Source organism: Ornithorhynchus anatinus, chromosome 12 (genome assembly GCF_004115215.2).
Source record: "Ornithorhynchus anatinus isolate Pmale09 chromosome 12, mOrnAna1.pri.v4, whole genome shotgun sequence".
NCBI lineage: Eukaryota > Metazoa > Chordata > Mammalia > Monotremata > Ornithorhynchidae > Ornithorhynchus > Ornithorhynchus anatinus.
The window spans coordinates 14902866-14926667 of record NC_041739.1 but is presented as its reverse complement, the minus strand read 5'-3'; the positions used below and the strand labels follow the sequence as shown (position 1 = coordinate 14926667).

Genomic DNA, 23802 nt, shown 5'->3' with positions numbered 1-23802 from the left:
TTTCTAGGAATTTTGTTCCCACACTTTGAATGCTAAGTAAATTTCAAAATGTTAGACATTTGAAATTGGATCAGCTCATTTAACTCTCTGAACATCAGGAGCCAACAAATTTTGTATGGGATTCTCGTGGAAAAACCACATTTTTTTTTTCTGGTTATCTTTCATACCTACAAATCTAGTACTGGCTGGGTATACCACAAAAAAATAATCCATGTATGCTTTATCATTGACACCTCAAATATCTTTCTCAGCTAGGAATTCAAGCAAAAAACACGATTTTGCTTTGCAAAAAAAACACTCAACAAGATTTGGCTTAAAATGGGAACAGGTTCAGAATATGTTTCTCTGTGTGAGTACATTCAGTTCTTTACAATGCATATTTTCCCTAATCTCGGAATTGAATGTTATTGCAGAATTAGGGCACATGCTTCTAACAATGCATATCTAAAAACATCCCCCTTAATTCCAGGACTAAAAAATTTGCCACTGTTTCTTGAAGGGAATGTCCAGCTCTTTGGAGCACAATTACTGCACCCCAAAAGTTGGATGGTCTTGGAGACCTTTCCTTCCCTTGCAGGTGGTAGTCCATTCATCCATCAATGGTATTTATTGAGCTTTTACTGTGTACAAAGCACCGTACTAAGCATTTGGGGGAGCACAATACAAAAGAGTAGGTTCCCCAGGTGCCAAGAACAGTGCTTGGCACATAGTAAACACTTAAATGCCATTATTATTATTATTACTCAGATTGTGAGCACTATAAAAGACCCAGGGTGCATCTAACCTAATTAACTTGTATCTACGCCAACACCTAAAATAGTGTTTAACATGTAGTAAGTGCTTAACAAAGCATAATTAAATTAGGTATAGATGATCTCTGCCCACAAGAAGCTTACAGATTAAAGGAGGAAGTTATAGCTAAAGGCACGGCAGGCATGAAAAAGTAGCATAGGGATAAATATTGCCAACACATTCAGTTTGGCAAGAAGGAACTCATGATAGAAAAATAATGTCTCTATTTAACAAGGAGTACAGGAAAAGTAGTAATCATTGGAGCATCAACTATGTGTTTGGTGTTATTCTGAACTCAAAATAAAGTACCTGCTGAGCTTGAAATTGAAAAATTTTAAGAATGTCTCCAATGAAATTGGGTTCAATTTTCCTGAATCAAATGAAAATTGATAATACTAAGAACACTGCCTTTTCTCACATTCACATTCTACTCTTTTCCTAAAAACTTCCTTATTTTGATCTCCTATCAACAAATCAAGACCCACAACAGTCCTCCACTGCAACATCACTCTTCTGTTCTGAATCTGTTGTGCAGTTTTTCCGTCTAAGTCTGACTCCCGAACGTAAGTTCTTAAAGCATTTTTGCCCAGTCTTTCCAGAAATCATTTTCTCTCTGCAACGCAAACAGCAAATAATATTGTGTTTCCAGTCCCTTGATTTATCTGGGCTTCAGTTCCTTCATCTGTAAAATGGGAATTGAATGACTGCTTTTCTTCCTATTTAGACTGTGACTATATGACTATATCTAACCTGATTATCTTGTAACTATCCTAGTGCTTAGTACTATGTGGGGCATTCATAGTGAGAACTTTACAAATACTATCATTAATATCATCATCATCATCATTATGATTATCTCAGCCTTGGGCATGCAATGGGGTGCAAAGTTGTATACAGAGGAGGGAAGAAGAGTGGGGATTCAGGAATGATTACTGCTTTTGGTTTAAGAAGAGGCAAGGTTGTGAAGAGAATGGAATCAGGAAGAGCGATGGAGTAAGGCAGGAAATAAAGTAGCGTGGGAAGCATGCTGGGAAGCAGTCTGGCCTAGTGGTAAGACCATGGACCTGGGAGTCAGAAGGACCTGTATACTAATCCCAGCTCTGTCAATTATCTGCTGCATGACCTTGGGCAAGTCACATAGCTTCTCTGTGCCTCATCTGTGATATGGGGATTAAGACTGTGAGAGCCACTTGGGGAAATGGACCGTGTCCAACCCGATCAGCGTGCTTAGTACAGTGCCTGGTATAGAGTAAGTGCTTAATAAATACGATGCCCCTCTCAGGAGCTAGAACCAGGACAGTGGAATTTGAAAAGATGCAACCTGGGTTTATTCATGAGGTGCCTCCCCAGGGACCAGCCCCTCGGGAGCCCTGCTCACATGCCTCGTGAGCAGGGGTAGGTTGCCATGCCATGTTCTCGCAGATCTGGACAAATGTAAAAAATGTCCAGAACACCTGCAGCCAGAGGGACAATCCTATATCATCTGCTCCATGCAATATCATGCCTAAGCAAGACCACATACCAATAAATTGGGAGCTGATGGTTCAGAAATTAGAATTACATAAAAAAGGCCATGAAACCTGTTTTCCTCAAAGTAATTTATAGGCTCTATCAACTTGAATTCGCCTCCACGCCTGCTGCTTTAAGTCACTGTAGCCCCAGCACTGACAATTTATGTGGGTTGTTGTATGCCTATTTACTCAGTTATTAATGAAAAAAGCTGTTACTTTATCAACTGCTCTGTCAAAGACTAGCTATCTCTGAGTTACAGAGATTGTGCCAATATGTCACATAAATGTTTCGACTTGTTAAAATCTTTAAAGGACAAAATATGTGTTACATTAATCAGACATATTTTCTTCTGGGTTTAGCGATAATTTTGATGTGATTTTAATTAAAGCTTAAAAAAACTGTATCTTTATATTTTGTAGTTAAACATCAAAATTAAATGCCTTAGTTATTATTCTTCACATTGAAAAAGGCAACCAAAAGAAATATGCGCCTACTGATTTCTTTAGACGTGGCTAAATTTAAAATTGACTCATCTTTGTATCATAATTTGAATTTGAATTACGATGCAGTAGCAACTTTCACTGTTCTGCATAATACTTAAATGTAAATACATCAGCATTACTAATAAAAGAGAAAGCAAATCCTTTTGGTAAAAGATTGGAGGAGCATCCTGAGTAATAGTGAGAGTAGGTCAACCTAAGGTCAGCCAGAACAGCAATGCCCTACTATGGGCATACACTTGGCAGGGATGAGAATTACCTTTTCAAGAAAAGACAGTGCGCATGACTCCTAAGCTTAATTTGGACTCTGGAACTGCCCTGGGGGTTTTGATGGGCCCATTTCAGGCCTGGGAAAGTAGAGGGAAAGGTTCCTTGAAGCTTGGGCACATTCTCCCTACCTTGATACTTGCTGACAGAGCAGTTTCAAATTAATCAATCAATCAATACTGTTTATTGAACATTTTCAAATCCCTATATTTTCCTTGGAAGCAGGGATCATGTCTACCAACTCTATAGTACTTTCCCAAGTACTCAGTATAGTACTCTGCATAGAAAAAACACTCAAGATTATTTAGTGGAAAGAGTATGTGCATGGGAGTTAAAGACCTGGGTTTTAATTCCAGCCCTGCCACTTGTGTGTGTCCACACACTTGTGTGTGCCCAAGGACATTGTGTATCCTTGGGCAAGTCACAACTTCTCTATGTCTCATTTACCTCCTCTGTAAAATGGGGATTAAATCCTACTCTCTCCTATTTAGATTGTGAGCCCTATCTGGGCCAAGGACTATGCCTAACCCAATTATCTTGCATGTACCCCAGAACTTAGTATAGTAATTAAGAAATAAGTGCTCAACAAGTACCATTAAAAGAGAAAGGATTAATTGATCTTCATTCCTAATAATCCTAGTTTCCCATGGATTCTCATGGAAAGAACTGAACCTCTATATTGTGAGCTCATTGTGGGCAGGAATGTGACTGTTGGTACAGTGTAGTTTTGTAGTATTGTAGTTAATGGTAGTTTTCTGGGCATTCACTGACAGGAAGAGCTATGGAGTCATTTCAGTTGCACAAAGGTACAATTCACTTTGGTACTCATAGTCACATGCAAGTGCAGAAGTACCAACCATATGCATCCAGCCAAAGCCTCCGGGGATCTTATAAGGAGACCATTTAAGAAGTCAACCACGTTGCCCTGACCGTCGTTTAATCTGAGCCATATATATGCCAATAAATACGAAATGACAAACTACCCAGGGATGTTACAGGGGGAGAAAAATTGCTGAGTAGAGAAAGAAAAGAGAGGAAGTGCATTTTTAATGCTCCCTAGAGGGGATCATTTTGTCAGAGGTCTACGTATCTCGATATCACAGCAAATCCTACAACTAACCACTGTTCAGTTCCTTTGAAAGATAATGAATGGGCTTCCATTTGCCCTGAAAAGAAATACTGATAAAAAGCAAAATGGCCAGGTTGATACAGTTAATGAAATGCCAATGTAGACTGAACCCAAACAAATGTTTATTTCAGCATACCAAAAGAGTTTACCCCATGTAATGTTTTTCACAGCTTACCCCTTCCATCAGCAATAGCCTGCAGTGCACTCTTAATGACTTAATTACAAACAATTGCAATAATAATAATAGTAATGAATCTGAATTAGGCTGCTGATGCTGATGATCAGAGTACATGACTGTGTTTCCAGAGACAATTTTCAAGAGGTCATTTTATTGAAATCAGGGAGGATTTTAAGTTCTGAGGAATGTGGGTTTTTTTTTCACTTTTTTGTCAGGACTCCTGAGTTCCTACAAACCAAAGGATGAGATAGGAAATTAAATGAGATTACCGGAAGAGGAAAAGCTGGGCTACAAGCCAGGAAATCTGGATTCTATTTCTCTATGTGCTACTGATTCAGTATCTGAACCTGAACAAAGTAATTTCAACTATCGTTGCCTTGAGTTCTCCTTTCTGCTAAAAAGAAACAGTAGCACTTACTAGTTCTCCATCCCAAAAAGAATACAGGCAGAAATCACTGAGAAATAACTGTTTCCCTTAGATAAAAATCTTACATATGTATTCATATAATCTTAAAGATATCTTCAGTAGCATTTCAAGAAATGTTTCTCAAAACAAATAATATTTTAGAAAGAATTAACCTGATGCATGAATTATTAGAACATTTATAAATAATTTAATCAGGTAGAAATGCCGCCATTTTCAATTAGTCTCCCTAGTGGTCAGTTAAACCTACCCAAAATGTGCAAGCACATTTTAAAAATTGATTTATAATTATTTTTCCTTTTTGTTTGGAGAAAAATATCTTATTTTGAAAAAAGTGAGCAAAATGCAGAGAGTGCTAAAACACCCATTTTGCAGAAGTCATTCCATATTCCAAGCCCCAGTAATGGCTGAAATACATGGTGAATACAAGATAAGAGGGGAAAGTTGGCAAGGTGAAGAGCAAGGAAAAATTAAATATTTATTTTTTAACATTTTGTTTCAAATAAGCTCCCAAGACCTTAGAACAGAGCCTTTGCACAGAGTAAGTGCTCAATACATTTAATGGATTGATGGATTAAATGATCCCCTGATTCTCAGAGCACTGTTTTGTTCACTGGACCAACAGCAAGGCTACTGTTAATCATGATTCCCAGAAGCAAACGTGGCTTCCAATACCAAAGGGACACAGAGGACATGATCTCTGCTGCAATTCAGATACAGGAGCCAATCTCATATCAGTTGGAAAGAACTAATCAGAACCTTTTCCAAGCATAAAGAAAGTAAATCGGAAACTATGGTCTAGCTCAAGGACAAAAGGAATCTGAAATCTGGCATCAGAATACAATACCAATTCTATAGAATAATAACATAATAATTGTGATACTTGTTGAGCTCTTTCCATGTGTAAGGCACTGTATTAACAGCTGGGGTAGATATACACTACCAGAACGATTGCAGATGGAGGTGGGGCGTTCTGGGAGAGATGTTGTCCATGGTATCGTTCAGGGTCGGATCCGACTCAGTGGCATAAGACAAGAGAAGATATACGGGTAATCAGTTTCCACATGAGACTCACAGTCTAAGAAGAATGGAGAGCAGGAATTGAATCCCCATTCTGCAGAGGAGGGAACTGAGGCATGAAGATATTAGGGGCTTCCCCAAGGTTACACAGCAGGCAGGTCCTCTGACTCCCAGACCTGTCCTCTTTCTACCAGACCATGCTGATGGCAACAGGTTGAGAGCATCAGAATCTTTGATTCACCTAATTTGCTGATGCTCTGCACTCTCGCACTCTAGGTAACGCACGAATGATTATGAACTACTTCTTAGAACGACTAAAACACTTTGCAGTAACAATCATTCCTCAGAAGACTGAGGTCACGCTCCATCCTATCCCAACCATAAACTCTGCACAGACTCGTTTTACAGCTGGGGAAACTAAGACGTTGAGAAAATATGTGACTTGCCCATAATCATAAAGAGGGTAAAGGACAGAGCTTGAATTAGAACCCTGGTCCTCTAACTCCCAGACTCATGCTCTCATTGCTAGACCATGCTGCTCAAAAGGCCTAGTGTATCCTTTGGGAGATTCAAAGACAAAGCATATTAAGAGGTGGCAAAGGAGAAAATTGGTGGGCCTAATATATAACAATCAGAAAGAGGATAAATTTTTAAAGTGGTATGTATGGGAAGAATGCAACATCAAGAGGGGGAAAAGTGCCTAGGGGAAAAGTGATATCTACGAACTCTAGGAATCAACTGCAATAATTCAGTAAATGTAATCTAAGTTCCCTTGTGCTCCTCTGATCTCTTCCTCAATGGCAAAGGTCATCCCAGCTCTTCCTGCCCCCGGCTTCCAAAGTCCGGAACACCTCTGGCCCGCTGCATGTTCCACTCTGAAGTTATTTCTGCAGGGAATCAGCTGAATAAGTTTTGATTGGTCAGAGCATCCTGACCTATGTGCAACCAATACATTTGCTCTGTTAATTTAGTAAATAATAGTATGATTGATAGCTTAGTTAAAAGATTAGAAATTGTAGATAACTCCATGAAGAAGTCCTGTAATTTAAATATGTCATTAGTGGAGTTTGGCATGGTCTGCTTTTTATTTTTTTAACATGAGCACTGAAAGGTCACATTGCTTATTACTTATGTAAAACTACTGTTTTTCTTAGCTTGCTGAGGTACATGTACCAGTCAGATGGCATATTTTTGCCCCATAATAGTTCCATGGTAAGGTAGCCTGAATATTAATATGCAGAATGTTGCATTTGTCCTCTTTAAATACCTGTCATTATTAAGCTCCAGAAATAACTGTGGGTGCAATATGGAGGTGTGGAGACTGTCACCTTGCAGTTATGACAGGCACAGTGTTAGAGATGAAAGGTTCCCACACTGAATCACGAATAAGGTGATCTCAGGATAGCTTGGAGCCACTTAAAGGTTTAGGAGTCAACCAAAGAGCATCTCAGGGATCCAAATCACTCAGGAGTCTCCTCTAGGATCTCCAGTTTGGCCAAGGATTATTGATAATAACAGTGATAATAACAATAACTGTAATATTTGTTAAGTACTTACTATGTGCCAGGAACTGTACTAAGTTCTGGGGTGAATACAGGCAAATTGGATTGGGCACAGTTCCTATTCCATATGGGGCTCACAGTCTTAGTCCCCATTTTCCGGAGGAGGTATCTGAGGCACTGAGAAGTGACTTGCCCAAGATCACAGAGCAGACCTTCCCGCTTAATCAGACTTTCCCACCTCCTCACCTCACTAATATGCTACTATAATCTAACCCATTTATGTACTCTAACACCAACCTATTCACTAGCTCTCAATCTCATCTTTTTTGTCACTGCCAACCCCTTCCCCTTAGGTTGCACACAGTCCCTGTCCCATGTGAGAAGCAGCGTGGCTCAGTGGAAAGAGCCCGGGCTTGGGAGTCAGAGGTCGTGGGTTCTAATTCCGCCTCCACCACTTGTCAGCTGTGTGACTTTGGGCAAGTCACTTCACTTCTCTGTACCTCAGTTACCTCATCTATAAAATGGGGTTTAAGACTGTGAGCCCCATGTGGGACAACCTAATTATCTTGTATCTACCCTAACACTTACAACAGTGCTTAGCATATACTAATATACATATATTATTACTATTATGTGGGGCTCATAGTCTCAATCCACATTTGACAGATGAGGTAACTGAGGCCCAGAGAAGTGAAATGATTTGCCCAAGGTCACCCAGCAGACAAATGGTGAAGCCGAAATTAGAACCGATGACCTTCTGACCTAACCCATGCTCTAACCATTATGCCACAGTAGCACAGAAGGGAAGGTAAAAACAAGAAGTGAGGTTTTAGCCAAAGAAGGCCTCTAGGAGGTGATGGTACTTTAGGAGAGCTCTGAAGATGGGGAGGGTGGTGGTCAATTAGACATGAAGGTGGAGGGAGTCAGAAGGTCATGTGTTCTAATCCCTGCTCTGCCACTTGTCCACTATGCGACGTTGGGTCAATCATTTCACTTCTCTGCGTCCCAGTTACCTAATCTGTAAAATGGCGATTAAAACTGAGCCCCAAGTAGGATAGGGACTGTCCCCAACCTAATTTGCTTGTAAACTAACCCCAACACTTAGTACAATGCCTGGCATATAATAAGAAGTACTTTAGAGAAGCAGCGTGGCTCAGTGGAAAGAGCCCGGGCTTGGGAGTCAGAGGTCATGGGTTCGAATTCCGGCTCTGCCACTTGTCAGCTCTGTGACTATGGGCAAGTCACTTCACTTCTCTGTGCCTCAGTTCCCTCATCTGAAAAATGGGGATTAACTGTGAGCCTCACGTGGGACAACCTGATTACCCTATATCTACTCCAGCACTTAGAACAGTGCTCTGCACATAGTAAGCACTTAACAAATACCAACATTATTGCTACTTTACAAATACCACAATAATAATTATTATTTTTATCAAGTTCTTGGGCAGAGAGAGCAGGCATTCACAGGGCTCCACAGTCCAGGAAAGGAAAGAAACCATAGCAATGATAGGAGTCCCTTGATTTTTCTATTAATTCCTTGCTTCATTTCCCATTTTCCTCTTTCCCTTCCAGAACCTCCTCCACTATAATGTCCCTTCTCTTTTTCTCTAACTCCTTTTCTCTCCTTCTATTCCTTTCCCCTAAACTCCCTTTCTCCTTTCAACTCTATTTTCTCACTTCTCTTTCCCATCACGCACATCGGTGAATTCAAACTCCCCTAGTTGGGGGTTGGCTTTTATGTTTGCCTGCAGGTAGCCGATAACTAGTCTATTACTTTGTCTCTAGAAGAGTGTTACCAACAAACAAAAAATCTTTCATTTCACCTATCAGTTAGTAGGTTAAAGAGAAGTCAAAGCAAGTTCATACAATTCTTTTTTCTGGTAAGAGTCAAGACCTAGTCCTAATAATGTCCGCTGAACGCAACTATCTGCTAAATCTGAAAAAGCTGGACAACTGTTCGCTATCCCTCTTTTGCAATGGAATGTTGAAAAAATAAAAGTCAACTAGCCTGTAAAATGTGTTCGTTGCAGTGTATTTAAAGAACTAAGCTAGTTATGGAAACTACTAAAGTTGTAGTGAGCATGTGGAAATGCGATGAGTGGGAAAGGCAAAGTAATAGAGGGATGGTGTTAAATAGGGGTGATGAACTATACACTATTTAAGTCGTCTATTTCAAGGGAAAAGAAATATACTACTGACTAATAAAGGCTCCTCCTGTTGTTTTTCTACCACTACCGAATATTGTGTTCACACCTGCTGATGGAAAATTCTGACATCCATAGCAACCATGAAATAAAATATAGTAGATGAGGTACCGTCCTTTAGGTTTGAAGCTGGGGGAGTCAACATGAAATTTTACAATGATAATGAAAGACATGCCAAATATTTAAAAGTCAAATTCGGTATCTAAATATCATAGATAGAAAAAGAAGCTGGCAGAAAATATTAAATGTGATAAAGAATCCTCTCGCTAATATTTTTTCTGTGGGATGAATGGTAATAAGACGTGGATCCCGCAGGAAAGGATTCTGTTGCTAAAAAAGGAAAGATGAACAACAGAAGATAAAACTGCAACTAAAGGAAAAAATTAATGGAGAGGCAGTATTGAAAGTAGAAAAAAATTTTTCTCCCCTCACCCCTCCATCACCCACCGAGAGTTAAACTGGATTCCCAGGGTTGGAAGAAGGGGAGGTGGAGGCAGTGACAATATCCACGGTGAGGAGGGAGCAGGTTTTTGGTGAAGGGGTGTGGGATGTGAGGTATATAACCCAGGGCCTCAGAGTAGAGTAAAATGCAAGGCTCAGTGGAAAGAGTCCGGACTTGGGAGTCAGAAGTCACGGATTTGAACCCGTAACCTCTGACTCCCAAGCCCGGGCTCTTTCCAATGAGTTACGCTGCTTCTCATAATAATGATGGTATTTGTTAAGCGCTTACTATGTGCAAAGCACTGTTCTAAGCGCTGGGGGCGGGGAGAATACAAGGAGATCAGGTTGTCCCTCGTGGGGCACACAGTCTTCATCCCCATTTTCCAGATGAGGTTACTGAGGGCAAGAGAAGTGAAGTGACTTGCCCCCAATCACCCAGTTGACAAGTGGCAGAGCAGGGATTCGAACCCATGATCTCGGACTCCCAAGCCCGGGCTCTTTCCACTGAGCCAAAGAGTTGAAATAGTATATGACTTCTATCACACGTGAAATTCCAGAAGGTTATGGAAGACTAAAAAGGCTTATGCAGCTTGTTTTACTCCAAGTTTGGCCTCATTGTACTTTTCTTGTTTCTCTGACATTTCTCTGACGCATATCTGACACTTATTAGTGGCCATTAGCACCTCATGGTGAATGGGATTCTAATGAACCGTGAATTTTAAGTGTTTGCAATTGATTCCCTTTGATATGCTAATGAAGGACAGATAAGAGTGCTTTACATGACCCAATCATTCCCTGAAGCAGCATTTCCTCAGTGAGATGCATAACCAATTCAGAGTCTATTCACAGCCACATTATGTCAACTACTTTGTTCCTCTGATCTTCTACCAAGTTCTAATTAATAATAACGGTTGTATTTGTTAAGCGCTTACTATGTGCAAAACACTGTTCTAAGCGCTGGGGGCATACTAGGTGATCAGGTTGTCCCACGTAGGGCTCACAGTTTTTAATCCCCATTTTACAGATGAGGTCACTGAGGCACCGAGAAGTTAAGTGACTTGCCCACAGTCACCCAGCTGACAAGTGGTGGAGCCGGGATTCGAACCCATGATCTCCGCCTCCCAAGCCCGGGCTCTTTCTACTGAGCCACGCTGCTTCTCTACCTAAAGCACCTGAACATTATAGCAGAAATGACTGCATTATGTTTATTTGGTCTGATTTTCTCTTTACATAGGTTTGTTGCTGTATGTTGCGTCTGTGTTCTTCTGGTGAGTTAAGAATGATAATAATAATAAGAATAGCTGTTAAGCTCTTACTATGTTCCAAGTAATAATAATACTTAAAAATAGTGATGGGATTTGTTAAGCACTTCCTACGTGCTAGGTACTGAACTAAATTCTGGGGAGAATACAAGCAAATCGAGTTGGTCACGGTCCCTGTCCCACGTGGGGTTCACAGTCTCAATCTCCATTTTACAGATGAGGTAACTGAGGCACAAAGAAGTGAAGTGACTTAACCAAGGTTACAAAGCAGACTAGTGGCAGAACAGGATTAGAAGCCATGACCCTCTGACTTCCAGGCCCACGCTCTATCCTTTATGCAATTCTGCTTATCTACTACACTGTGCTGTACTCTACTAAGTGCTATATTGAATGATGGAGTGGATACAATCCAAGTGGATACAAGCACATCAGGTTGGACACCAGTCCCTGTCCCACACGGAGCTCAGAGTCTCAATCTCCATACTACAGATGAGTTAACTGAGGCACAGAGAAGTTAAGTGACTTATTCAAGGTCACACAACAGCCAAATGGATGAGGTAGGATTAGAATCCAGGTTCTTCTGACTCTTGGGCCTGTGCTCTATCCACTAGGCCAAGCTGCACAAAGATGAATGACTTGCGTAAGGACACACAGCAAACAAGTGGTGGAACCGGCATTAGAACCAAAGTCTTGATAATAGTTTTAAGGTGATGATTCCAATTTGAAATCTGCTTTAAAAGTTTTCCCCCGAATCAATGTTAAGAGGGCTGCTCTGTATTTACTGGGGTCTTTCATTTCCTTCTTTAAGAGATGGGAACAACATCCGCCTATTTTCAATTCTTGGGCAATTTTATTCCATAAGACCTTAAAAAAAAAACAGTAGCTTGGAGTTCTGTAATAATATTACAAATTCTTTAAATGTTGTACTGCACAGCTGTCATGCTCTCTGTGCATCTAGGTTTGGCTTTAAACTGCACTTTAACTTTCCTTCTTCTCTAGTTTGCTCTCAATCAATAGTATTTATTGAGCACTGAAACTGTGCAGATCACTGTATTAGGCAGTTGGGGAGAAACAGCAGATTTAGTAGACATGATCTCTGCTCTCAAGAAGTTTAAAATTCAACCTTCCATCTTAAAGGAGAATGCCTTAGGCATCTATTCATTTTTGAAGATATATATCTCACTGAGCTCCTTATGCCAAAGGGCCCCTATTGAGAACTAGAGAAAAACAACCATAGCATGTAGTTTTCATCCAGAGAATATTTTCTCTCCCCAAACTATAGTCTGAGAATTTGGTAAGCTTAGTGGGTAAGTTTAGTGAGTTTTCCTTGTAAGTCACTTGGGCAATGATGCTCAAAGGATTTTTTAAATTGGTGAAGCTGAAGGGAATATGTAATCTGAAGAAGTAAAAAGCTGAAAACATGGTTGTCAAATTCATAGAACTCTTCCTAAGCCCCAAGGTACAAAATATTAATAAATCAATATGTATTTGCTGAAAAGAATCTTAATAACATTGGCAAAGGAACTACTTGACCGCATACCATTTAAACACATGACATTTGCTACAGTAAATTCCTTACTCATTTTCAATAGACTGCATTTACTTTGCCTTTCTATTTTTTAGGTGTATATCATGTTCATCGTTGGACAGACTTAATCCCACCTGCCCAGAGTATATTTGATCATATCTGCACGGTTGTCAAATATGAATCTATATGTAAGCCAATCTCTGCAGTAGATATTGACATAAATGTCCTTGAACTACAACATTGCTTGTTTGGAGGAGCCAGTATAGGACACATAGATCAGTAATGCCAATAGCATATATGACAGAGGTAACGAAACTTCTTGAACTGGAAAGTCACAACTAAAAATGAAACATGGCTGAGAGTTTCAGAATCAAATAAATCCCTTTAACTGGAGTGGCAAGTAGGCATTCAGAGGGAGACTGTAAGCTGTCAAAGGGCAGGGACTGTCTCTATCTGTTACTGATCTGTACATTCCAAGCGCTTAGTACAGTGTTCTGCACATAGTAAGCGCTCAATAAATACTATTGAATGAATGAATGAATGAATGGTAGGGACTGGCAGGGAGCATTAGTTAGGGGATGGGAAATGCCTGACCCAAGCTTAAATATGCTAATGTGCCCTCAGTAGGACCAGAAGAGTAACAAAATGCAACCCACTGCTGTGGTGGCCACAAAATAATAAACAGTAAAACTTCTGTGCAAACTGTTTTGCAAGGGAGGAAGAGATGCAAGCAGCCCAGAAGCCCCAGTTTGACCACTCGTGATATAATCCATCCCCTCTCAGATTCACATCTGGAGAGTGTCCCGTACTCTACCAGTCTTGGCTACGGGAGGGAGAGTCAGGCAGAGGCCTACCCATTCCATCTGTAGCTTGGGCATTGGCTAGTGAGTGGAAGGCAATATGCTACAAGTCAAAACTCACCTGTGCTCGGCTGCAGCAGCACGGGAGAGAATCAAGGGTAGAAAATCAAGGAAGAAGGCAATGGTAAACCACTTCTGTATTTTTACCAAGAAAACGCCATGGATACACTGTGAGAAAGACAGCAGATGGAGAGCGGGGTATTCTGGGAGAGTTGTGTCCACAGAGTCTCTATGGGTCGGAAACGACTCGATAGCATAAGATAAGGCAAGCAAAGCAAGCAAAGCAAGACAAGGCAGAATCCATAGACTGGATTCTGCACCTGGGCATTGCTCTCTATTTTCAAAGTTGATGGTAAAACCTTATACATGAGTTTAATCAGTCAATTAATCAATCAATAGCATTCACTGAGACTCCACGAGGTACATAACGTTGAACTTGACTCTTGGGAGAATACAATAGCATTAGTAGATATTAGTTATGTCTTCAAGGAGTTTGCAATCCAGGGATTGAAACAGATGCTAAAATAATTTACAGGAGAAGGAATCAGGAAAGGTTGATATATAGATGAGTGGATAATAGTGAATGTAAGTCAGTATATACAGAAGTGATGAGGTAGTAGCTGGGGAGATGTAATCTGGGGAGAGAAATCGTTTTGGGCAGAGATTGTCACTGTTGATCATTGTATGTTCTTTCCAAAGCACTTAGCACAGTGCTCTCCAAACATTAAGCACTTAATAAATATATTGAATGAAATGAATGAATGAATTAATTAACTAGGGAAGGTCTACCAAAGAAATTGGGTTTTCAGATGGGCTTTACAAATGGGAAGAGCTGTGGAATAGATGATATGAATGGGAAGATTTAGGAAGATTATGAGCAAGAAGAGGTGAGGGAAAAAGGAGAGAGTGAGACACAGTGAGTAGTTTAGCATGAGAAGAACAAAGAGTGTCTTCTTCCTGTAGTGGAAGAAGAAAGGGGGTACATAGGAGAAAACTGAGTGAATGTCTCTAAAGTCAACGGCCAGGAGTTTGTGACTGATGTGGAGAGGACTAGATAACCATTGAGAGTTTTTGAAGAATGGAAAGATATATATTTGGTCAATATGCTGCCTAGCTAACAGAATTCTGTGATGATATTTAGTTCTGTGTTGCCAGTATAAATCTTGTGTGTGATTGTGTGTGTGACTTCCCTGGTGCTGACTGAAATAACACCTTGATTTTCTTTAAAGGGTACTTGTTAAACCTTACAAAGTTCCAAACACTGTACTAAATTTTGGGTTGAATACAAGATAATCAGGTTGGACACAGTCTCTGTCCAAGTGGGGCTCAAAGTCTAACTAGGAAAGAACAGAATTTTAATCCCTATTTTACAGATGATGAAAGTGAGGCACAGTAAGACTAAGTGACTTGCACAAGGTCACACAGAAGACAGGTGAGAACTTCTGTGGTCTGATGGAAAAACCACAGGCCTGAGAGTCAGAGGGTTCTACTCCTAATCCTGACTCCATCACTTGTCTGCTTTGTGACCTTGGACAAGTGACTGAACTCCTGTATGCCACAATGACCTCATCTGCAAAGTGAGGATTAAGACTGTGAGCCCCAGGTGGAACAGGGACTGTATCCAACCTGATTAGTACAGTGTTTAGTACAGTGCCTGGCACACAGTAAGGTTTAAACAAATAGCATTAAAAACAAGTGGTAAAAACAGGATTAGAATCCAAGCCAATCCAAGCCATCTGACTCCAAGGCCCGTGCTCTTTCCACTAGCCTATATTTCCCATCAGTCTGTATGTTCTAATTTTTTAATAACTATTACCCACACAATATGATTGGTTTAAGTAATATCCTTGGCCCCCAAAAGAAGTAACATCCCAATCATGCAGTCTAGAAGGATGGAAGAATTCATTCAGTTCCACTGGACTCAATTTTGGATTGGTAGGCAAAAGGCAACAATTATTGCTATTCCTCAATAAAATCTAATCTTACTGGTATATTTTCTAAGATTTCATTCTTTTGATTTCTTTCAATTTGGGATACTCAAATCCAAAAATATGAAATGCATTGCTATTATTTATTAGTAGCTGTTTTATAAACAAAATATAAAAATAAAAATATAAAAGTAAAACATAAAATATAAAAAAGACTTTCTTTTACTAAATACCAGGTATTATATATAACATATAAATATAGTTATATATTGGATATGTTATATACCAGGCTCTGGTTCTAAGGCATTTAAGTGGGTCACCAAGAAAGCAACTCACATTTGGATTAGTGAGAGAGGTGGGAAAAGCAGAAAATGCAATACAATTTGACACTTATAGACCTTTAAAATTTGGGGCTTGGGTTCTTGGCTTGTTTTTATATTACATTTTCTAACCTGTGTCAAGGTGAACCTATTTCAGGGAGTTTCACCAAATCTTACAATAACCCATTTGTACCTAAAGAATATGGTTAAACCAAACACAGGACATCAGTGGCCCAATTTATTATTTTTCTCTAGCTTAAAAAAGACTAACTATTCTGATACAAAATAATCTGACTCCCAACTTTTGACTTTCCATATTCAATGATATTTTTATACCCACATATTAAATATAGCAAATTATTTCAGTCATTGGCAAGAATCTTACCACTTTTTTTCATACAACTCCCAAAAATTTAGACAAAAGGAAAAAGACAGCCTGTGCCATCAATTTTCTATCACACAGGAGTCAGAAACTCTGTTAGGTTTCATTCCAATAATATCCACATTGCTTCAACAACTACATTTCCCAAGTTGTTATTGTTTTCAATGCACATTTAAATGCACAGAACATTTGCTTTTATGACAGTTTTATTCTCTACTCCATAAACGGCAAGAGGGTTTCCATTCAATTGGTTTCCTCATAAAAAGGTTTAATTCCCTATTCATTTGACAAGTTATTTGTTCAATTTCTTCTCAGTCTTAAATCTAACCCTCAATAAGTAAATTATGCTCTTTGGTATAGCCTGACCTTATGTCAGGGTTAGAAGAAATTGCCTTGTTATAGACCAAAGATATGAGTCGTAACAGTTAGCAAGTCCTTAGGAAAATGACAGCGCAAATCTATCAGATGCAGAAAATGATGTCTGGAAATTATATGGACATTGGATGCTGTAGATTATGCTGAGCATCATCTAAAAGAACATCATGCCAAAGAAGCACAGATGTTGCTATATTCCATCCTCTGCTTTCTCAGTTATTTCCTAATAGAGGAAAATGAAAAGTGACATATTAGAGTGATTTTATCATGATGTACTTTGGAAAATGACTAATTCATGGTGCCCACATCTCTAAAGTATAGTATTCAAATTTTGCTTTGTTCCTTTAAGTTATTTCAATAATACCAGAAAGCATTTCCGGTATCCAAACGTGGAGGTACTTCAGAGTTGAAAATATAGGGGGTATCAAGGGGACAAATAAAACATTCATTTTATGAATATGAACTTTCATGAAATGAAAATTAACAGTCATAAGTGGAAAGGTGCTTTGAAAATCTGGAAATTTAGGTCTCAAGAAGAGTTTTTAAAAACTCTGTATTGGACCTTAAAGGGAGCTCAAGCAATTACCATCCTTGCAGGCCTTGAAGACAAAAAGATGACCATTTGTCCTGGATTGTTTTATTAATTCATTACCTGAAGTAGGGGGAATGGATAAGATGATATAATAATAATAACAATAACTGTGGTCTTTGTTAAGCACTTGTTTATGTGACAAGCACTGTACTGAACACTCGGAAAGATTCAAATAATAAGGTCTGACATGGGGATCACAATCTAAGTAGTAGGGAGGACAAGTATTGACTCTTCTTTTTGCAGAAGAGGGAACTGAAGCACAGAGAAGTTAAGTGATTTGTCCAAGATCACAAAGAAGGTAAGAGGTGTAAGCCAGCATAAGAAAACAGATCCTCCAACTCTCAAGCTCAGGGGTCTTTCCAATAGGTTATGCTACTTCTTAAGGTCCCCTCATCTCTATAGTTCTATAACATTAAGCTACTCCTCTTTTCCTTCGTTTTTTAAGCCTATGTATATATTAATCTACTCTTTCTTTGCCACCTCAACCCTATGCACCATTTTTCCTCTTACATCACTTCACAGTAGTAATTGGAGGAGGTGAGTGCAGGTTTAGTCGAGAAAGCTTTACTCCATGTGGATTTTGTTAAAATAGACCAACCTGTGTATAGAGTCAACAGCTATTGTGCATTGACCATATAATGCCATGCAACAGAATACACTTAATTCTTGAGGCATGCTTTGACCACCGGCTAGTCATTTCTACAAAATTGTCATGGAAATCAAATTGCTGCACAGTATATCATGTAGGTACTCAAACCTTTTCTTTTCATATTATTTCTTTTCAGTATTCCCAGGTATGATCAGACAGAAGTTTTACATGTTATGAAAGAAACTCTTCATATTAGGTACAAAGACAGCCAAAGTCAGATAGACACAGAAGGAGATGAGAGGTAGTTAAGCAAAACTACATGGGTAAAATAAAAGAATGAACTTTTTAAAACATTTTTTTCTCTTTTTGTACCACTATCCTAAACTCCTACTCTCTTTTCTAGTAGTTGTTTGTGAGGGGAGAGGAAAATATATGTTGGAAAGTTGAGAGTGGAATGGCTTCAGATGACACAGATTGCAAGCTTGGTATAGCACTCTGTACACAGTAAGCACTCAGGAACTGATTCATTGATATTTAATTAAAATTGTTTTGAGTAAGATAATGTGCTATTGAAAGAATATCTTTTTTTTTAGGTGGTAAAGATGATTGAAAAATATGTATTGTTTTAGAACAATATGACAAGTCTATTATTGGGTTTTGATATTTGTTTCCAATGCTATGGGATATAAGAAACACAGGTAGAAACTAGGAAGCCTTAGCACATGATATGAATTCCACGTATTGGGATAATGTCCCTTCCTAATGGGTAAAACATCTAAGAACAAATGGACAATCAAGTGGATAAGATATTTGATCATCAGTGGCATTTACTGAGCACTGATTGTTTGCAGAGCACTTGATACAGTGATACTGTATCCACTTGATACAGTGCTCGGGAAAGTACAAATGTTTCCTGCCTACAGTGAGCTTAAAGTATCTGATCTAACAAGTGATTTCATTCCATGGTCTCAAATGTTATTTTTGAAACTAAAATGCACACTGTGAAAGTATTGCTATTAGAAGCTTAACCTGGGTAACAACAAATTGTTATTTTGTCTTTTATTCTTCTACTTTGAAACTTTTGCTACATTTCTCAGAATGAGAATTCCTCCAGGAGCAAATGTGGAAAAGGAGAAAATTAGTTGTATAATCTGAAATTCCTTTATTCCTCAACATTGGTAGAACAGTTTAGTTTCTACTACAAAAGCATAAAACCCTCAAAGGTAGAGCACTGCTAACTGTTAGAAAACCATTAATCTCATAGTTCTACTATATTATAGAAAAGAGGTAAGCAGTGAGGTAAAATTAAGTAACATTCATCCTCCTCAGACAACTAAATTATGATCTAATTTTCAAAATAAAAATAGCTGCTTTTCTCTTTATAAAGTAGTTTGCATGTGCACCTTTTCCACTTATTTATAGCACTAAAGAATTAAAATTATTACCATAATTTCAACTTCTGCTATGACAGTAGTCTTCTAATAAATAAAATGAATACAGAGTACTGTATCTTTCAGAATTTGAAAAGCTCTTATGCATCATTTTACTTTTTCCTGCTTCAGAAAAGTGTTTCTTTTAAATGAAATAATTTTGAAAATATTGTTTCTAAATCCCACACTTATTCTAAAACCCTATGGTGAGAGGTTTAATGGCTTATTCATTCTGAAAATAATTGAAAAGCAATTTTTCCCTGAAAATCTCAGATGGTTATGTCCACTGGTAAAGAAAAGAACAATAATATTTCCAAAATATACTGAACATTGTATTTATGTTTCCCTATGCTTCCATACTTTCAATAGAGACCTCTACAGTTTTGCCAGTTGAGGTTCATTTGCTATTTAAAAGCTAGCCCTGGTGGTTACAGAGATTGGCACATATTTTGAACAATATCAACAAAACAAACCCACAGTTTTGACTACGTAGGGGCAAGGTGTCACAAGACCAGGACTTGGCATAATCACCACTGGGACTTTACTCCATGTGGATTTTGTTACAATAGACCAACCTCTGTATCGAATCAACAGCTATCGCAGCAGAATACACTTAATTCTTGAAGCATGCTTTGACCACCGGCTAGTCATTTCTACAGAATTGTCATTGAAATCAAACTGCTGCACAATATATCATGTAGGTACTCAAACCTTTTCTTTTCATATTATATCTTTTCAGTATTCCCAGGTATGATCAGACAGAAGTTTTACATGTTATGTCTATCGCAGTCCTTGAAAAGGGAATAAACACAGTCTTTCATGAATTGCTCACTTACCCTTGAAGAAGCAGTCTTCATTGTGAACAATGGTGACCTTTTGCTTTTTCAGGCAGGCAGCTCTGTGCACTTCGCAGTGGTTTTCATAGAATTCTCCATCTGAGCCACACACGGGCTTGTAGTGTGGTTTGCAGTGTTCCATACACACACACTCAGCTTGCCCTGTCTCTCTGTTTATGGCACAATGCCTTCCCAATCCACAGTACTTATTTTCACAAGATGCAAGAGGACCATCCTGACCCAGGTATCCTGTGGAAAGAGAAAGAAAAAGCAGATTGAGCATGGGCAAAAATGGCATACAGATGTGAATCAAAATGGAAATTGCATCCTAACAGAATATGTCAATCAAAGGTATTTTCTGAACTTTTACCGGGAGAGCACAATACAACCGAGTTGGTAGACATGTCCCTGCCCACAGTGAGCTCAGAAGGGGAAATAGACTTAATATAAATAAATGATTTACAGATACGTCCGCAAGTGCTGTGAAACTGAGGGTGGGGTGAATATCAAATGCCAAAGGGAACAAATCCAAGTGTGCAGATGATGCAGAAGGGAGAGGGAGTTGAGGAAAAGTAGGCTTAGTTGGGGAAGGCCTCTTGGAGGAGATAAGACTTTAATAAGGGGTTGAAGGTGAGGAAAGTGGGCTATAGGGAGGGGGAGAACTTCCCAAAGTGTATAATATCTTTTTCATACACAAACCTACACAAATCACGTGCAGAACTGCTGATGCAGCCTGTGTTTTTATTAATTTAAAGAGTTATAGAAAATAGAACTTAAAACCCCAAACTTCATACCTCCTCATGCCAACCTGTTCTCTTAAACTGGCAATTCAGTTAAAGATGGTTGTATTGGAAAATGGGCCATTTTCTAAAAGTTAATGGCCTGTTTATACAAGTTAGAATCTGTACATTTGCACGAAGCTTCACCACAATTAAACAAAATGTAATTAATTCATTTGAGATCTAAAAGAGTGTACATATTATGTAAATGAATGGCTAGAACATGTCCTTTCTGACAGTAATTACCCATGACTAATGCTGAACCACAGTTCAGCCTGAGATTTAATCAATTTAATCTGATTATTGTGTCAAGGTATACTTTTACTTCATTCAGTCACATTATACTCAAAATGAATTGCAATCAGCATCCAATGTCCTTGTATAATTTAGCTTGCATAAAAATTACATATTTTCTACCAAGTTGTCTCATCTATTAAAAATCCCATTTATTTTCAGTTGCATCACTATACTTTCAAATCACTGCAATGTTTCCATAGTTAGCTGCCCATGGTTATAAACAACAAAACCATTAAAAGACACAGAAAGCCAATACACAAAAGCAAAATAACTGTGTGGCAATCTACATTAATTAGGTCTTTTAAGAAGAGGTTTTTATACCAATATTACTGACCATCATGAAACTTTTCCTGCCTCCAGTGAAGAGGGAGAACAGGCTGACCAACCCAAAGGCACAAATATTTCTCAAAACATTTTATGAAAAGTGGATCTCAGGATATGCACGTACATCTGCAATCCAAACTCTGAGATCAGTGCAGTTGCAAAGCATCAAGATCAATCAACAGATATTCAGATAGTTCATTAACTACTGATCCCAGACCAAATGGCTTCATGAAATTGTAAACCTCAATTACTTTAACATGCATCCATTAAAACAGTTTGGCTGCAGTGTCAGGAGAGAGATATTGGATTTTCAACTGATGCTATTTACTGACTTCCTAACTATGCATAGAATTTCCCTTTTTCTCTTTCATATTTTTTAAAAAAGAGTTTCAAAGTTTTATTAAGTTCCTCTATGAAGGGCGGACACCTAGGCTGAAGGGAGGGAAGAGTTTCATATTCAATGGACCATTATTTTCAGTCCGTCGAACAACACCATTTATTGAGCATTGATAGTGTGAAAAGTTCTCTACTAAGTGCTTGGGAGAATTAAGTAGGGGTAATTCTTGTCCTTAAAGAATGAACAGTCTAACAAAGTAGTTTGCAATCTTTCACGTCAAAAAGAGTGAACTTTGCAAAATTGAAAATTTGTCATGAAATGTAAAATAATGATCATAATAATTACCTCAATATAAAATATTATAGAGAGGGCTGGGAAGAATAAATGCACTTGACAAGAATATAAGAATACAAGGATCTACAGGAAAGCTAGAATTAGCACCAAGGAGTCATGTAGTTATTTAGCCATTCATTTAGGAATGATATGTGGTCCATGTCCAAGTGGTTGATTATGTTTCAATGTTAGCCTACCAGGCAATCTTTCAGTCTCCCAGCTGTGCTTTGCTTGACTTCACCAAGTAGCAGCAGGAAACACACATCACAATCATTAAAGGTTTTGATTGGATCATACTGTGATCAATCTTCAGCAGATATTGGAGGATTTATTTGAACTGTCACTTGACATCAAGTCTGAGAAGGCTGAATGTGTTTTATTAGACTCTACAGTAAAGGGAGTGAAAATGGGGCTGCATGTCAGACCCAATTAATTGGGTGCCTGCCTGTCAGGGATGTGGACCAAAATCTGCTCACACAGCATGTGACCATTATTTTCAGTCAATCGATCAACACCATTTATTGAGCATCAATAGTGAGAAAAGTTCTCTACTGAGTGCTTGGGAAAGTTAAATAGGGGTAATTCCTGTCCTTAAAGAATGAACAGCCTAACAAAGTACTTTGCAATCTTTCAGGTTAAAAAGAGTGAACTTTGCAAAATTGAAAATTTGTAATGCAATGTAAAATAATGACAATAATAATTGCCTCAATATAAAATATTTTAGAGAGGGCTGGAAAAAATGCATGCACTTTACAAGAATATAAGAATACAAGGATCTACAGGAAAGCTAGAATTACAGAGCACCAAAAAGTCACGCAGTTATTTAGCCATTCATTTAGGAATACCTAGAATTTGACACTGCTTATTTTTTTCTCTTACAATGATTAACTTTGTGCCATTTAAATATCCACCGGCCAATCAAAATGCCATGGGAAATTCTCTCTGATAAAAAAGGCTCCCAAAATCTACTTTATAACACAGATTTAGACCCAAATTTATTGTGATTCTATCTCAGACTGTATGTGCCACTTCCATCTTGGTAAGTTCCATGCTTCAACTAGATTCCTCCTAGAATTGCTGCTAAGTTTGTGCCATTTCTTCTTTTACGACCTTATTTTTTCACAATATCTCAAAAAAGCACTTTGGTCTGGTTTCTCCTGAACTTTATGTCCGGAGTGATTAATTTTTTCCCCACAACTTGCTATGCTTCACCTTCTCTTTGTAATTGTCATGTTCTTTCTAAAGGCATTCAAGGTTTGAAATAATTGCTAAAAATTGTAGTAACGGAGCATTGGGTGAACAGGGTCACCTCGCACACAACTTGTGTTAACAGTCAGGTTCTGAAGCAACTCCTGCTTTATTCCACATTCTTTATTGAAGTCTTCTTTAAGGAATAATGTAATTCTGTAACCTGAATGGCTTAGTCAGTCAGTCAGTCAACACCCAGAATCAAGCGCCCTCTGGGTTCAGAACCCTGGACTAGTAGGTTTTGAATCAGTGTATATAATTCCACAAAATCCTTGGACTTTTACTCTGACGCTATAAGCCCACTGCTTGCTTGTCCATGTTAACAACAAGGGCTAGGTGATCCCTCACATTCTAGAATGGTAAAACCATGCTAAATACTACTTTTACAGGAGACCTAAGATGACTCTTAAAAT

At 38.6% G+C, this 23802-nt stretch overlaps 1 protein-coding gene and 1 non-coding gene across 3 annotated transcripts in view; one reads left to right on the top strand and one right to left on the bottom strand.

The window, feature by feature from the left end:
* FSTL5 (follistatin like 5) overlaps nt 1–23802 on the bottom strand; it is a 520766-nt gene that overhangs the window by 360522 nt on the left and 136442 nt on the right. For both annotated transcript variants that reach the window (XM_029077167.2, XM_029077169.2), the window contains exon 4: nt 20072–20320. In XM_029077167.2, the coding sequence (XP_028933000.1) occupies nt 20072–20320 (249 nt within the window). The remainder of the gene's footprint in view (nt 1–20071; nt 20321–23802) is intronic.
* LOC114815789 lies at nt 13533–13670 on the top strand. The gene has a single exon (XR_003763591.1). It is a non-coding gene; the product is annotated as a small nucleolar RNA SNORA7 (small nucleolar RNA).